Here is an 18,882-nt window from a genome sequence, read left to right as displayed (position 1 = left end):
TACGAAATACTTCAATTACTAATTTGTATCATAAAGTTCGTATTTTCCAAATTAAGTTGTCGGTTTACTACTTTTTTTATATTAGTATGATTTGCTAAGATTATTTCCAAGTATACACTATACAGCGAAGATTGAGGCCCAAGAATGATAATCGGGTTGCGGATTGCGATCTGGGTCTGGGTATGAGCAAACGGGTTCCTGGTTAAAAGATATATTATAATAAATTTATAGATATTGTAGATCAGTCCCTAAAATTTGTAGATGGAAACAAAAAGAGTAAAACTACGGTTTGGGGTGGAAGTTGTATAAGGTTGAAAGTTAATAACATATATAAATTAAATGATAATAGTATAATAATATATTGATAAACGTGATATTTTATTGATAAAATTTTCCGAACTTCAAAACAGGTCGGGTAAATGACGAAAAATAATAATTTGAAAAGTTAGAGTTGTTATAGTTTAACTTTATCTTTTCGACTTAGGGCGTCGGCCAAGACATTCTCTTTCCCGGGGTGGTAGCGAATCTCGCAATCGTAATCATTGAATAACTCGACCCAGCGTCATTACCTCATGTTGAGTTCTTTTTGGTTGAGGATGTGCTGAAAGCTTTTAAGATTGGTATAGATGACACATTCCATATTTTAGAGCAAAAATAACTGCACCTAACTCAAGATTGTGAGTGATGTAGTTCTTTACGTGGATCTAAGTTGACGAGAGGCATAAGCTGTGACTTTGCCTTGCCTCATGAGTACATGAACGAGACCTTGATATGAAGCATAACAATAGACAATGTAATATCGTTTCCATCAGGAAGTGTTAATATGGGTGTGTTACAAAGTTTTTGTTTTAGGGTTTTGAATGCATCTTCAAGCTTTTGCTCCCAATTGAACGGCCTGACTTTTTGAGTTAAGGTGGTGAGAGCTAAGGCTATTTTTGAGAAATTCGAGATGAATCGACGATAATAACCAGCTAGACCAAGGAAGGAACATATTTATGATGGGGTTTTCGGAGTTTCCCAATTCTTGATGGCTTTAATTTTTGCGGGATCCACATGTATTATCGTTAATAACATGACCCGAAATTGAACTTCGCGAAGCCATAATTCACATTTCGAAAATTTAGCATAAAGTTGTTTTTTCTTCTACAGTTCCAAGGCGAGACGAAGGTGTTGCTCATGCTCGGTCTTGGTTTTTGAATAGATTAAAATGTCATCAATAAAAACAATGATGAATTTGTCAAGGTATGGTTTGCAGATGCGGTTCATGAGGTCCATGAACATCGTTGGTGCATTAGTCAAACCAAAGGGCATAACCATGAACGTGAGCTGATTGCTCACAGCTTTTCAAAGGTTACTATCAAGCAATATTATAAGTTTCAATATCTATTAATTAAATTACATATAAAACAAAATCCGTACAATATCAAAACAAAACAATAATGTAGCAAACAAATATAAATCATAAATAGTATTGTATCGTTAATATTTCTTCTAGCATACATCCTTAAGTGATCTTCTAATTACTTCACATCACACGAATACCTGCATATGCGTTGAAAATAAAGTAATTTTGTCAACACAAGGTTGAGTGAGCAACACACCAGTTTAGATGTACATATAGTATATATAAAAATAAGTAATTTCAACAAGTCATATGAGAATAACAAATTAACCAAATGAGCAAGTATAACTGAGATGTCGATAAGCATAAAGGCTATAACGACTGGCGTATGATCATACTATTCTGTGATTATGTTGGACCTCTCCGAATGCGGAAACATATAAAGCAAATAAACACATAAACAAGTAAGGTATAAGTTGTTATCACATAAGACAATAGTTGCAGTTTTGAGTATAAGTATATAAGAGAAATATATTTACGCATATGTCCCCAAAACGTGGAAAACGAGTAAAATAGGGGAATGTGGTACTCACCTTAGCAATAAGAAAAAGTTGGAAGACAATAAAGAAACGAATAATATGAGTGATGCTTGTCGCGACGTATCAGCGGAAATCCCTAAGTATTAATAGTCGAGATATACTACAGGTTAACAAATGGTCTAATAAAGATTAAAGTATATTTGAAATGGAAAAACGAGAGTTTAAACGAGTTATCTAACGTTGATTTTATAAAAGAATTTTACAATTATATTAGAAATAACAACATAAATCATTTTCTTATTATAAATATTTTTAATTAAAGTTGTAATAATTTATATAAAATACTTGTTTATGAAATCATATGTCCAATACTTATTTTAAAACAATAAGATACATTTACTTATATATTAATAAATAATATATGATAATAGTGAGTTGTGGTCGATGAAATAATAATTTATTTAGAGTAAATAATGATTTCTTATCAATTAGTATTATAAATAATAATTCATATAAGATAAAATTATTTGTAAAAGACTTTTATAAAATACGTATAAGTATATTTTAAATAACTTAATTACAAGACTATATTATGGATTTTTACATTAAAACCTTATTATTAAAATCTTAATCAATAAAACTTTTAACAATTTTAACAACTATATATTCATATATATATATATATATATATATATATATATATATATATATATATATATATATATATATATATATAAATGGTTTTTAACAAAGATTCAGAAAACAACATGTTATTACATTGGTTTTAAGAAATGTAAATTTGTTAATGATTTCATGATAATTAGTTTATTTACATGATTAAATAAATAATTAAAATCTTGTTTATAAAAAGAATGAGCTAAAAACGGGCTGGGGTGGGTTCAAACCCGCCCCACCAGCCACCAAGTAGTCCACAGATATCGTAATAACCAACTGAGCTAGATGGTTGTTTGATTACACAGCGATACAGAAACAATAAAAAAAACATACACAGACTCAACCCTCATAAACCCTAGCAATGTTAATCGGCCGTATTGTTAATCAATCGATTGATTAACCATGGAGGCTTTGCACGGCTCATGACGAAGAGCACAAAGTATATAATATTACCTATAACGATGATTTTTATACGTTTAATTGAACACAACAGAGCCGGCCAAAACGAGGACAATAGCACGATCCAGAACATGTTATAATCGAATTAATTATGGGGTTACAGACGGCGATGGCTTAAGGATGGTGTCTCTGCGAAGAATTGAATTATGATGATTGTTTATATGTATAATCATAAACGGGTTTTAGACGGATCTTTTATATAGTAAATTGATATCGTTTTGATCTTGTTTTCTTAATTCAATATGTCGGCAATATCGCAAAAAGGAATTTATAACGCGTATTGATTTGATTTCCATGTTGGTAGCGAGAATTGAGGACCAAGACATTCCAAATGTTAATCGGGTTCGGGTTAAGGCTGCATCAGATCATGGTAAATATGGTTATAACTCATAAAATTGCAGTTTAGTCCTTGTTGTATGAAGTTGGAAACATATAGGGTTAAAACTATTGTTTAGGGTCATTTTTGTATATACTTGAAAGTTATTATAGTGAAATTAAATATATATAATAATAATAATAAAAATAATAAAATAAAACTAACTCAATAAAGGTGACGTTTATTAATTAATTTTTCCCGAAACTGAAAACGGGCCGGGTAGTATAGATTTGGAAAACCCGAGTTGTTACATAAAAGGCGGTTTTGATGTCTTCATCGAGCATGCGAAGCTGGTGATAACCTGAGCGGAGATCACTTTTTGTAAAACAAGTGGCTCCTTGAAGCTGATCGAATAGATCATCAGTCCTCGATAGTGGGTACCAATTCTTGATGGTAAATTATTTAACTAGCGTTAGCCGATGCATACTCGGAAAGATCTGTCCTCTTTTTAACGAAAATGACAGGAGCTCCCCAAGGTGAGAAACCAGGTCAAATAAATCCTTTGTCGAGAAGTTCTTAAAGTTGGCTAGAGAGTTCTTGCATTTCGGGCAGGGCTAAGCGGTAGGGAGATTTGGCTACGGGAGTTGCACCGGGTATAATGTCAATTTGGAATTCGACTTATAGAGACGGAGGAAGTCCTAGTAAGTCGTCGAGAAAAACTTCTGGATAGTCTTTGATAACGGGAATATCTTGAATATTTTTCTCTTCGGATTTCTTATCAACTACATGGGCTAAAAGGCATAGCATTGTTTCCTCAAAAGTTTACTGGCCTTCATACAAGAGATTATTTTTAGGTTACGATCGGGTTTTTCTCCTTAAATTATTAGTGTTTCACTGGGTGGTAACGGGATACGAATGAGCTTCTCGGCACATGCAAGAGATGATCTTTAGGTTTTGATTGATGCTAGACTGTCGCTGTCTAGTATAAAACAATTAATATCAGTTCCTAATCACCTAAGCAAGCTAGGATAAGTAGGGTGTCGAACACAAGGAGTATGTGGTCAGTGCAACGTGCAACCAATTTATAATATTATGAAGTAATAAAGTGTAGTGCTGATCACACAAGCAAGTAATTTGGTTTTAGCAATAATTGTGATGTCACAAATTCAAGCAATTAACAAAAGTGAATCATCCCCGGGGTTCAAGAATGTAATTATCACAGACTGACTAAAGACTGATTAACGAGTTAAACCTTAGGCACCAACAATCGCTAACACACAGCACTAGTTATCAAATGGTCCCTGCCAGTGTGACTCAACTAAGGGCAATTGTGTGCTTTGTTGTATACAATCTAGTCAAACAACCCTATGAGCAATTACTATAGCAACCGACAAACTAATCAATCTGATCAATGTAAACCTAAACCGATTGAATGCGCAGCAATACTAAATATCAATACTCAAAGATCAATCAACGATAATTACAAATTATATGTTCTTGGTTACATTAAAAACTGAATAGGAATGAATCGGAGAGATTAGCCGAGCCTCGACATCATGGAATCTTCGATTATGATGATATGGAACATGAATATAGCCCCGGGATGATTTGGAATGGTAGAATCGCCCTCTTGTAGCTCTGAAAATCGCCTGGAAGTGATTGATTAATGTTAGGGCCGACATAGAATGAAAATATAAACAACCCTAACTTTCTATTCTTCGTAACCCATCGCGATACACGGTGGGGTCTTCTGTGTTCTATCGCGTATAGCGATGGACCATGGTCAACATTCTTTTTAAACCCATCGCGATACGCGATGGGTCTTCTCACCAGCAATTAATTATTATTTTCTTCGTTTCGCGTGCTGGACATCCCGGGTCTTCATCTCGTGCCTCAACAGGTCTAAATTAGCTGCTTTAACATCTGTGACCTGAAATACAATAGACACGTATGAAGTATCGAAGTTCCCACAATAAACAATTAAAACTAGTAAATAAACGAACTAAAGTATATACAAATTAACCAACCATCAATGATCGTGGTGAGAGTATATAAACAGCTATGAAAACTCAAAACAAAACTTAAGAACATAAGAACAAACGAAAAGAAATTCATAAGAACAAGATCAAAATCAAAGAATTACGAAGAACAACAAAGAAAACATGTAAAACTTTCTTGATTATGCTAGAGAGAATGAGATCAAGTGAGAAAGTATTTTTGTTTGATAAAGGTATCTTACAAATAACTTTTTTGACTGTTTATTGGTGATAACACATTCATTATTATCAAATAACAATTTGTGGCATACCATCCTCAGTTCCCCCACACTTAGAAGATTGTAATCAAGATCTGGTGCATATTGAACAGCGCTAATAGTCTTGTGTTTTCTTTTCATGGAATCAATCTTCACCACCCCTTTTCCTTCTACTTGAATCTTTTCGCCATTGCCCGTTCATACTTGAACTTTCTTGGAAATATCCATATCTTCAAATAGGTCCTTTTGTCTTGTCATATTGTTAGAGCAACCACTATCAAAAAACCAGATATCCTTGGTTACCTTACCATTCTCATTATGAGTCATTAGGACTTTATCATAATCACATTCTTTGGTACTACATGCAATTGCCATATAAACTTGACTTTCATCAACATCATGTCCTTCTACTGTTGGTGTTGCTTGTGGCACACTCCAGCAGTCCTATTATATGCCCAATTTTATTACAGTTGTAGCACTGAATAGTACTTTTGCCTCTTCCAAAGTTTCTCACACGTCTACGTCCATGACTTTTGAAGGGTGCACGACCTCTACCACGAGCAAACAACCTGGTACTTTCTTCTTTTGCTTGGAGAACCTGTTCTTCAGCAGGAGGATGCACCCCTCTATTTACTCTAGCTTCATGGGCCTGCAAGGAACCTATTAATTGATCATAGGAAAATTTGGTTAAGCTTTTGGACTCTTCAATAGCAGCAACAACATGGTCCCGTCTTGCAGGTAAACTTCGAAGCACTTTTTCAACAACAATCTGATCCGTTACAACTTCACCATACGCTTCCTTTTGGTTCACTATATTCATTACTTTAGATAAAAAAAAAATCTGCTAAAGGTTCACCTTCTTTCATCTGAATCATTTCGAACTCCCTCATGAGTCCTTGTAATTTCACCATTTGAATCTTAGAATCACCTTGATACTCATTTTGCTGGGGTGTCCAGGTGTGCCTGGATGTACTGGCTCCTGTAACATCATGAACAGCGTACTAAATTATCGATGGTGCCATTGCATCTTTCTTTCTTTTATCATGTAACCTAACATGATCTCCATCTGCATCATTGTATCACGTAACCATAAAATCCATAAATCGTGTGATATTAGAATCGTCTTCATTCTAATCTTCCAAAATTCATACCCTTCTCCTTTGTAAATTGGAAGAGAGGGTAGAAGGGATACCACCGGTACTTGTTGCAGCCATTAGGGTTTGTCGGGTTAGTGGTAGGAGGGTTCTCATTAGGGTTAGGAATTGTGTTAATAAGTGAGCATAATGGAGTACAGATGTTGGTATAGCTTTGATACCAATATGATGGATTAGATTGGTATAACACATAATTTATCGAAAAGAATTTAATTAAACTTCAATAGACCTTAAATAGGCAACATACGACGTAAGCAAATAACGTAAACATAAGACTTAATCAAGTAACAACTCATCCTAAAGAAAAGGTAAGACGCATGCTTAAATAAACCAATAGAACTGGTCTTTTATTTGACTCCAACTCAAGCTCTAGTGGCTAAAAAGTCTCAACGGTACTTTAGACTTAAAATAGTTGACCTAGTTCCAATAGTTTAACTACCCTTCCAAAGTAAATGTTAGACCATTTGCTCCCGTCCCGGATTTTGAACCAGCGGATTTCGGCCCTATTTCGTTTTTCTTTTGCGATTCGTGAATAGAAAAAGACAGGATTGAGTTGAATCTTAAAGACGCCTCAGATTACTTCGGAGCGTAGACTTGCTACTCGCAGAAAACTGAAGCTCTTTAAACGAGTGCTTAACTGGATTGGAGATATAAGGACTAAAGAAGAAGTGACTCGGGACTTGGGAGGTGTTAGTGAATTACCTATAGCGCGTGTTATGAACCGTTTGGACAACTATTGGCCCAACCTTGTGGCCCATCCAAGAAGCCCAACAAGATAATGGATCACTTTGTACGTTAAACAAAGCCTAGTCGAATATAACACAGGAGCTTGGAGAGTGCAAGGAATTATAAAAAAATGTTAAGTTCTTCTTATCTCTATTTCACAGTAAGTTATACTTTTGGTTTTCTTCAATTAGACATTAAAGTGATTTATTGAATGGTTATATATGTATGGTTGTAAACGGTATCTTATGATTCGTTGCCAATATTAGTTTCTGGAAAAAAAAATAGCTTTTTTACTTTATATAATGTCACCAATATATATTTACAATCTGCATTTCATTGCTTGCAGAAAATCTTAACACATCACTTGCAATCATACATAACCACACACTTAATCATTGTAACCTATACTATTCCAATAACCTATACACTTACGTCTTACGTGCAACTTACTATCCCAAAGCAGCCCACCCGTCGTTTGATAATTAATATTATGTTCCGTCAGTTTCTAAATACTTGATGAGATAAAGTACTATACATGAATTAAGTAGGCTTATCTGCCGCAAAGAGCGGTGTCGCCATCTAGTTTAGTTTTACAAGACACATATGTTTATTTGATATGATGGATTCATATGAAAATCAAACGCATCATCAAGAATCAATTGATATATGTCAAAAGCTGAAAGCATTTTGTATAAAAATAAAATGAAAAATTGCTACCTGTTCATAACCAGTAACCACATCATCAAGAATCAAAATAATTCTCTTGATTTTGTTATTTTGAAAAGTAAAGCTTTGGATTCTACGTTATAGAGGTCCAATGAATGTTCAGCACAAAAGCTACTTCTTTTGTTTTATTACTTTATTTCTATGCCATATAATTATTACACAGAAAAATACTACTAGTAGCACAATAAATATAATAAAAGTAGTAAACAAAAATTCAACAAATTGATTACTTAAAAATCAATCAATCAGTTTTCAGGCAAGCCACTCCCCATCCATTGCTTCAATTTCACCTATGTCCATGCTGCATTTTCAAGATCAAAAACAAGAATGTCAATATGATAATATCACATAACCATCTATGTTATTTAATCTTGTATATAGATAGAGAACATGCATGCATGGGCTAGTCAATGCAGACAAACACATGTTCAGTGACGATACCAAAACTTATTAGTCGGAGGTTTTCATAAAGTTATGTTCTCTGCATACTACAACTATGACGTCCAAAACATGTTTTTCTAAAGGAACTTCGACTTAATAAAAAAATCTATCTAACATCATGATGTGTCCCTCGACTATCTTGCGAATGTTTAAAATAGTATTAAATTTTCGAAGAATTCGTAACTAGGACTGAGAGGAAGAAAACTTCGATTAAAATAATATGCAAAGTTTTGCAACTTTTCTTATAAACATATATTTTTTTAGTATGTGCAAGTGCAACACAAAATGAAGACCAGTGTTAAAAAAGAAAACAAAAACATAAGACATGTAGGTGGGGGACCTTTGTGGTCTCACTGCCATTGTTTTAAAGTCTCATCACTGAAACTATTCAGAGATAACTATAATGTTTGCTAAAACAACAGTAACAGCATCGACCACTGCACTCCCTAAAACTACGTACAATGGCTAAAACAATAAGAAAACAGATTATAAAAAATAACAAAAATGAAACAAGTCGAATGGGTTGGAAGTGGTGTATGTTGTATGCATACATAGAGCGTATAAATTATTAAAAAGCAATAAAAAAAATTGGAGGAAAAAGTGTACGCGGGTAGGTCCAACCCGACTGACCCTTATTAGAAATGAAACATTTTAATTAACCCAAATTTAATGCATTGACTTAACCACTAGGGTTGTAAACGAGCCGAGCCCGAGCTCATGGCTCGGCTCATTTAACTTAAAAAAGCTAGGGATCATGCTCGGATCGTTTAAAGCTCTATTACTACAGCTCAAACTGGGCCGTGAGAAGTTTTCCAGGCTCGCGCTAGGCTTGTTTATTGTTTAGTAATTATTTAATTACTAATATATTTTCATTGTTCTTTTATATCTTTATTATAAGTTTTGTGTATAATATTTATTATTTATATCATAATTTAATATATAACAATCATTATTATATAAATATATATTTAATATATTAAAAAAAACTACATAAAATAAAGGCCCGTGATCATACTCAAGCTTAATAATATGAAGCTCGAACTCGTTTATAAAATGAGCCTCAATAAAAGCTTGGCCTCGTTTGAGATAGGCTAAATTCAAGCCTTGGCAAGCTGATCACGAATAGCTCACAATCGACTCGGCTCGATAATACCCTGTCCCCTAATAACCACCCAATTTTGTTTTGGGGGAGATGATCTATGAAGCAAATGCCAACATAAAACATCTCCAATTCCCTAATACTTAAAAACTTAATGTATGTATACGTGTGTGTATATAGATATATATATGGGATATTTTGAGAACTTTGATTAGTTATAAGAACTTTAAGAACTCAATATGGACCACACATTTAATTAAATTAGTATGGAATATGTGGATGAAAATAAATCTGATGATTACACAAGTTTAAATGTTAGTTACACACGTGTAATAAGTCGATTCGGTGTGTAAAATAATACTGTAATTTTTTTACGTTACTTACAATTACATATTCCATATGTGTAAAAACAAATTAAAAAGAATTATTACGTTGAGTTCTTTCAAGTTCTTAAAACTCAAAGTGGTTCTAAAAAAAATCAAACATATATATATATATATATATATATATATATATATATATATATATATATATGAACCAAGATGGAGAATCTTACCAGGGCAAATCAGAATCTTGAAAGTATGCATCAGAAATATGGTCATCAAAGTGTTCTTGTAAACTTGAAGCTTCGTCAGCATTCATCAGCCATGGTGGAAACTCCATAACTTGATCAAATTGATGGTCATCTGATTCAATTTTCATAATATTTAAGAAATTACACCACCTAGCCGATGTCATCAAATTAATTGTATCGTTCCACTCGATTTGGTGTTGTTCACCTAATGATCTAATATCCTCTATCTCATTATCATCCATTGCATGATGCAAATCACCTGATGAATTCGGTTTCCCTGATGAAGATGATGATGGTGACTCAAGTGACTCAACTGACAATGGTTTTTGATAAATGTTAGTATCTAAATTGCTAAAGTTTTGAAAATTGAGATTCAGCCCTAGGGTTTGAGTTGGAAGTATAATATTCTGGTTGTCATCATATGACAACCGCAGCGGTGGTGGTGGGACATATGATGACATGGACCAATGGGAATTCGTTGTGTTGGTACTGGTGGTGGCGGTTTTGGGAGGATAAATGTTACGATTTGACATGGACTTAGTGTTTTTTTCTTGATGATCATTATTATTGGCTTCTTGTTGTTTCATGGAAGCTCTGTGAAACTTAAGCGCAGTGACGATTTCTCTACGTGCTTCCGCCATGTTTAGAAGGCGTTCTTGGAACGGTTTACTTGTGTGTGGTCTTCTTCTAACTTGTTTCTTGTGTTGTGGCGGTCGTGTTTCGTTTGGTGTCGGTTTTGGTGCCAAATGTTTTACCAAGGTACGGATGTAGGTGCTAGAGAAATGAGGATCTTCTTTGGCTTGAATAAGTTTATGTGTTTCCATTTTGTTTGAAGATAGTGTACTCCTCATGAATCAATGTAATCTATGAATCTAAATTCGGTTTCTAAACGGGAAGTTGTTGAATGTAAAGAAAAGGTTTTGAATATGATTGAAATGGGAAGAATTGCACTATGAGAAACATAGAGATCTGCAGGATGTTATGAATGATATATATAGATGCCTAGACTTTATTAATATATTTTATTATGTTTTTGCACTTTTAAAACCAATGTTTTCAAAACCAAACATCAAACCGGCTGCTTTACTGGTTCACTGTTCGGGACCTGGTTACGTGTTCAACCAGGGCTAGCTTTAACTGGCAATTTATGTGTACTGAACCTGTGGTGTGTTCCGCTTCCGGTTTGGTTGAGTTATGGAAACCATGTTTAAAAGTAAGAACTGTTTTCGGTTTTTTCTACTTCGGAAAAAAAATGATAATAAAAAAATAAAAAATAAAAACTAGGTTCTTGCATCTTTTGAATATATATATCATACTAAGCTTACCCTTCTTTCAAATTTTATTTCCAATTATTGACACAACTCATTTATGTATGTTTGTATGTACATATGTATAATTGTTTTTGTGTGTGTGTGACAGTGAATGAATTATGTATGTATTCATGTATGCATGTCCTGTTTCTAATGTTTCAATCATTCAGTTATTAAAATAATCAATCTCTTCCAAAATTGTTGCCAATTATATAGAAGTACAAAAGGCAAAGTATACAGAAATTGCTATGATAAAGGATAAAGAAAATATTAAAAGGTTTTATTAATTGATTTATGGTTTACCCCATTACTCAGACCAACTAGAAATTAGATAATTTAGGTTTAACCTTATTATACAATATATTAGCTGACTTTTTGAACTGTGACAAAAGATTTTGTGCCTTATATCAACAGATTTGTTCAAACATGGCAACAATAAGAGGTGGCAATTTCAAACATGTACGTCACAAGTCGTCCAAAATGCATTTTTTAATGCATAAAACCTCTGGTATCATTTTATTTTAAGAAAAATGATTCATAATGAACAATGCAGTTTTTGTGATCATATGCCACACACCAACAGTTAACTAAAAAATTTAAATTTTTGGACTAATTATTTCTAGTAAATGAAGAGTCGAAGACCCACCTGTTTAGACCTCTACGTACTAAACACGTCCAATTTGCCACATCTAACAACAAATCAGGCTCAGCTAGCATGCTTAAACGCACACAAATCTAACACCATCATCATGAAGGGGGTTTGCATGAAACCGATAAAAACGAACCGAATTAAATTTATGAATTTTCATTTTTTTATTTTGAATTTTAAGTAACATATAAGAATTTAATAAATAGTGTTACCCAAATATTGTAGCCTAGATATATAAGAATCAATTCTAGATTAGGCCCAAATTCATTATTTTGGATCATTTTTTTCAGCCCAAAAATTCCAAGCCCAAACTGTAAAGCTGAAAAAACTGAAACGAACAAAAACCAAAAACTGAACGTATTAAAAAACTCAAAAACCAAATTTTCAGTTATTGGTTCGGTTTATGCCCAAAACTGACCCATGCACACCACTATCGCTGTGATAAAATTCTGTTTTCAGCTTTTTACGAGTCAAACTAACTATCACTATGGACCATAAGTTACTGTTGCACATAGTTGACTTCTATAACCACTCAAGTAAATTCAAATTTAGAACAGAAATATCAACCTTCACTGTGAGTTTTGATATCAAAACTTATAAGAAAACTAGAAAACTATAGAAATTTTATATTCGGAATGTTGGTAATTATTTAAACTAAAACTATTAACGCGTATCGTGTACAAGGGGACCATCCTCTCGAACATAGGCAGAAGGTAATGGAAACTGACAGAAGCTTTTGCTGTTGTGACCATTCTTTTATTTTCACATAAATACATGTACGCAAGTGTGTGTATGTATGCAAAGTTTCTGATAATAATTGGCCAATATGATTTGTATGTATGCAAAGTTTCTGATAATAATTGGCCAATATGATTAATATCCCATATAAGGAAAGAGAACCTGGACATATTACAAGGACACAACACAACTAGCCTATTAAAGACACAATTTCCCCATACCATCATTTCACATTTTCTCTTCCTGCAGTTTTCTACTAACAATTTTTATTTTTATTTTTTAAAAAGAAAAGTTAAATTCTCAACACAAAATAGAGCAATAGAGTTCAAATCTAACCCAGTCACTTTTGTAAAACAGAAATTGATTTATAAACATGATCATTACTTATGAACAGTTTGTAAAACAAAAACTGATGTAAATATTGATCTTAACAATGATTTATTTATTGGTTAACTTGTGCAAAATCAATATTCAAGAGTTCAAATCTAACCCATCCACTTTTTCTTAAGCAGGAAAACTAGGCTTGTAAACGAACCGAGCGAACACGGACTGAGCATGTTCGTGTTAGTTTGTTTAATTTAACGAACACGAACAATTAAATGAATGAGGTTTTCATGTTCGTGTTCGTTCATTAAGAAAATGAACATGTTCTTGCTCGTTTATGTCCGTTTGTTAGCGGTATAAACAAACGGCACACGAACATAAAACAACAAACATAGTGGAGCATAGATTAAAGAACATAAATGAGTTGAAACCAGTTAAAAGTAGTGTGAACAACAATGTATTAAGGGTGTGTTTGGAATTCCTTATTTAAGTGAAAAGGGACTTCTTGTTAAAAGACCTTTTTAACTTACGAATTTTTTAAAAGAAGTTTTAAAAAAAATGTTTGGATTAGCTTATGTGTTAGAGAAACCCAAAATGACTAAAAATGATACTCTTTTTTAAAAGAAGTGTAATGGGTTTTGAGGGTTAGAAGGGTGTAATAGGTAAATCAAACCCATTAAGTTAATAAGTCAGAGATTCCTAACTTTTCAAACCCTTTTATTTTGCCTTGCCCATAAGTTAAAATCCATAAGGCCTTATGGTTTAACAAACACCTTATACACCTTATTAACTTTTTAAAAACTTTATAAGTTATAAGTTGATTAAAAATAAGGAATCCCAAACACCCCTAAGCCTAAAAAGTGCCTAAAACTAAGTAGTCAACAAAATTTAATTGAATATATTAATGAACGTAAACTAATGAACATAAACAAATTAAACTGAACGAATATTACGAACATAAATGTACAAGCGAGACATATATTAATGTTCAATCGATTGTTTTGTCCACTTACATGAACAAACTTCTTGTGTTCATTGAACGTTTGGTTTCGTTTACATGCATGCCTAAGGATACAAATCTAGTCACGGTAAAATATATTCAAGAATGTCAATTTCCATCTAAAAATTGAATATTTCTTCAAAGTGCTCATATAAAACCCCCAAATAAACAGAATAAACGAAAAATGTAATTAAGTTGTGAAAGAGAAAAAGACCTTGTAGAAGAAGAGTGGATAAACATGAAATTGATTAATAATAATTATAATAATAATGCAGACCAGATTCTTCCACCAATCAGATATCCATCCATCTACTTGTTCTCTCTCCTTGATCTTTTAGATTCCATTCACACAAACACAGTCATGTGAAACTGTAATTTTGCTACATCAAGTTGGCTGGATGAAAACAGAAGAAATGCGATCACATCATTGGATGCTCCTCTGATCTATCTTTAACACCTGTGCATGTGTTTGTGTATGAGAGAGAGAGAGAGAGAGAGAGAGAGAGAGAAAAGTTGTTTCTCTTCCCACTCTTCAGGGTTTGGTGGACAGATGATATTAATTTACTGAAAAATAATAAGATAGTACTAGTTGACGATTGTTGGCTCTAATCCTAGACGATTTAGGCCGGTGGGTATACACCCGTGAAGGCCACCAAATAAGCTGTGAAGTCTTTAATCAATCAATATTTATATATTTTTTTCTTTTATAATTCTTTATAATATTAGATGATGAAATGAATTGGAATGATAAAGAATGACCTATAACCGGGGTTGAAGAGTGAGGTAGACAAAATTAACGTGGCGTTGACGTGACAAGTGATGGAGTATGGTTCGAATGAATCATACCCATTAGCCTTATGTTCATATTTAAATGTTTTAAAGAAAACATCTTTTGCTTTTGCATATCCTTTAAGCGTCTATGTAGACATTTACTCAGAAAAAATGGCACATGTCACGAAATAATTTTTCATTGTTGAGTCCGGTTGTCAGATAAAGAGTCTAAAGTAGAAACACTTTATTTGAAAAGTGTTAAGTTCTGAAATCATCAAATTCTTATGAAACTTTTAGTCACTTTCTATATTTATTGTGGTAACTAGATGTGGAACCATGGTCAATTTTTGTTATATTTTTCATTGTAAAATAACTAAAAAAAGTAAAAGAGTTAAGTGTCATTTTATTACATGTGATTTGTCCAAGTACACAACTTTAGTACCGTTTTTGAATTTTTCGTATATGGCTACTCCATATTTCATAAATTGGCCATTTTAGTACTTTTTTCTAATCTTGTTTATTTTGTCCGTTAAATCAGAGGCATAATGGTAACATAAGTTATTTTATTTATTTTCTTTTTTTTCTTTTAAGTTTCTTCCCTTGCCCCCTTTTATATCATCCAAACCTTAATCCCCAAATCAACACCCGCATCCATTCTTTCATTAGAAACAGCTTGTTCGCATCCCCTTCATCTATCAGCCATGGTGGTTTGCTCATTCGGTTCGCCAACCATTATTCGAACCTCTTGGACATCGTATAACCCCGGCCGACAATTTTATTGTTGCGCGAGACCGGTATGTTACATTCCCATATTTATTGTTTCTAACCTAATTATTGTTCATGTACGTGTTCTTGCTCCAATTTCTAACCTAGATATTGTGAAATTTGAAGAAACAAAACTGTGGGTTTGTTCTATGACTTGATCCTCTGTGTCAAAGAGCGAGTGTTATTATACCGGGCCTTTTGAAGTCAATTAACGAATACAAATAAAAGGCAAGAACCATGGCTAAGACGAACTCAACCCTTGAAGGAACGGGAAGAAAATTGCAAATTGAGAACCAAAGGCTCAAACAAGTGTTATGCATTTCATGGCTATTTTTCATGTTCTATTATGTATTTAATTAAGCACTAATGCAAGTATGACTAATGTAAGTTTTATTATTATGTAATGGTGTTGTTTGTAATCTATGTATCAAAAGGTAAACACGTGTTAATGATGATATTTGGTTATTTATTGAGTTTGTTTGGCTGTTTATAATGGATGAAACATAATGAGACTTTTGTCAAACCATTATTTGATGAGCATATAATCTGGTATAACTTTCCCTTGTTTTTCTGTACACCAAACTACAACAGCTAACCAAAATAGCAGCCCCATCTTGTTTTTCATTTGACTTAGCAGTCCCATCTTGTTTTCCCTTTGCCTTAGCAGGCCACCTGTGCTCTTACCACAAGACCTCTTGTTATGTCCAAGCTGCTTGCAAATATCACATTTTACATATCCACCTTCTCTTGTTAATTTACCATCTTTTGAAAGTTTTTGGCTTAAATCAAGAATCTCCTTAGCAGACTTATTTCTATTTTTCTCGGTCTACATATTTGCTTGTGATATTTTGGGGTTGTTAAGGTAGTTGGGCATTTAGAGATTGGCCATAACTCCATACTATTAAATGGGTCTAAGGTTTTTACATAAACTTTTTTCCAAGTCTCTAAATAATAGGCTTCGTCCACCCACTTCTCTGGTATGCCATCAGCTTGTCCATTCATGGCCATATACAAGCTATTGCATTCCTACATGGCATGCCATCCAATTCCCATATTCTGCATGCTTTCATAAAACACTCATCAAGACCAAGTAGATCTCTCCCACCTAGCTTAAACCCTTCCTTTAGTGCACCAAAGTAGAGATATATTCTTCTGAACTGCCTTGTTGGACTGCTAAGGTTTCAACAAGGTTCAACATCTAATTTCACTATTGTACCTGGATTAGATCTAGAAAGCTCTTCAGTGTAATCCCGTAGACTCCTATAATGAGCTGGATAATCTCCAAGAACCTTTTTTTCAGCAACGGCCTTAGCCTTGCTAACCTGATATAGGGAAACTTGTAATTGAAATCTCTTTTGAAAATATTCTACAATATTTCCATGTTTTTTGTTTGGGTCGCTTTTTAATGGTTGGTTCAATTTCCTAGCCAACCAGTTGGTGGTGCACAAGTTGACATCTCTTGTTTGTAAACAAGTGTGGGCTTTATAGTATGTTTTCACAATCCCATTACCATCATATCTAACATTTGATATGTGTAAAGTCCATGGACAAGTGGGTTTCTGGTCCTTTTTTTAGGTGTGGATTTTACTAAACTGCCCTTTGATGCATCTATTTTTTTGTTCCACTTGAACATACTACAGATTTCTCTTTGGAAGTCCCAACATTTATTGTCCCCTCCCATTTACTTTCACACCTAAAAAGGTTTGGGCCCACACCTAAAAAATCACCCGATATCTACGATTTAGCTTAAGATGTAATTGCCTTCTTGAGTCCACTGCATGTTTAACCACCCACTTTATAGAATCTTTATCTTCAAAAGTTTGGCCAACATAAAAAGGGCAATCCACATCTTCTGCACCCCTTTTCTTTTTCCTATTAAGCCTAAGAGCTGGTTGCAATGGTGTCTCATAACCACTAATACTATCAAACTCCTCTAAGTCAATCTCTTCTAAAACTTCATCTTCATAATCTTGTTCACATTCATCACTTATGTTAAGCTCCACAACAACTCTATAATCATTCATATCCACTGTAACACCCCGACCGATGGCGGATTATACATCGGGGCGCCACGTATTGTTTCATTACTCGTGACACTATTTAATAAATACATTTCATTGCGCACGCGCAGAACACGACATAAAGTAACATAAATCATATCATAACTTAAAATAATCAAGTAACATAACTTGTCTTGTTACATTTTAATCTAGGTCCAAACAAAAGAAAACATCCTACGCGTCCAAGAGATTCCCAAAAGCAGCTACAGCAAACCTGAACATGTGTTAAAATAAAACGTCAACACTTGCGTGTCGGTGAGAAATCAAGTTTAATAGATATAAATAGATAATACAAACACTGCGCGCAACATGTGCTTAACTGGGGTTTAACATAGGGTGTAATCAGATTGTGATCAAGCCTTATATCATAGCTCATAGTTCAATCCGTGCTCCCAATTGAGCACAAAAACAAGAAAACATTCGTGCATGTGTAATAAAACAAGAAAACCGTAAACGATAGGTCTCCCGTGTTCATCTAATGGATTCATGAAAACTTCGGAATAGGCCGTCAAAGCGGTTAATGAGTCACACATACAAATAAACAGCCAAGTAAACGTCCATAACACATGGGGTTTTGCGCACATAAAGTTCATAAACAAGTTTAAGACTCAAGTTGTACGAACACATGAACATCCCAAAACGTAAAAAAATAAAAGGGGATTAAGTACGAGATTACTCACTTGCAAACGGTGCGATGAAAGATAATGCAAGAACCAACTTTTAAACAAGCACAAGTTAACCTATAAATAAAAGTTTATTGGTTTAACTATTGGTTTTTATGTCATATATGCAGTAAGTATCGATTTTTGTTAGTTAAACAAATTAAAACAAAATATATATTTATATTTACTGAGATTCTGGGCAGAACAGAAGAGGAGACGGAGGCAAAGAGAGGAGCTGAGGATCTTCGGCAGAGAGCAAAGGGAGAGAGATTTGAGGAGCGTTTAAGTGTAGTGTGTG

General features: G+C 33.7%; 1 protein-coding gene across 1 annotated transcript; it reads right to left on the bottom strand.

Moving 5' to 3' along the window:
• Positions 1 to 8,389: 8,389 nt before the first annotated feature.
• Positions 8,390 to 11,552, bottom strand: LOC143594861 (protein AAL-toxin resistant 7-like). Its single transcript, XM_077074062.1, has 2 exons — positions 10,288 to 11,552; positions 8,390 to 8,492 (listed from the first exon to the last, which is right to left on the bottom strand). Exons 1-2 carry the CDS (start codon positions 11,154 to 11,156, stop codon positions 8,444 to 8,446), a joined length of 918 nt encoding a protein of 305 aa, XP_076930177.1. The 5' UTR covers positions 11,157 to 11,552; the 3' UTR covers positions 8,390 to 8,443.
• Between the last annotated feature and the right edge of the window lie 7,330 nt (positions 11,553 to 18,882).

The sequence above is a fragment of the Bidens hawaiensis genome, unplaced genomic scaffold (genome assembly GCF_021521415.1).
Source record: "Bidens hawaiensis isolate Kalapana, Puna unplaced genomic scaffold, B.hawaiensis_p1.1 tig00044252_1, whole genome shotgun sequence".
NCBI classification, from domain to species: Eukaryota; Viridiplantae; Streptophyta; class Magnoliopsida; order Asterales; family Asteraceae; genus Bidens; species Bidens hawaiensis.
Note: the sequence above shows the minus strand (reverse complement) of the source record. Positions and strands in the feature narration are given on the sequence as shown.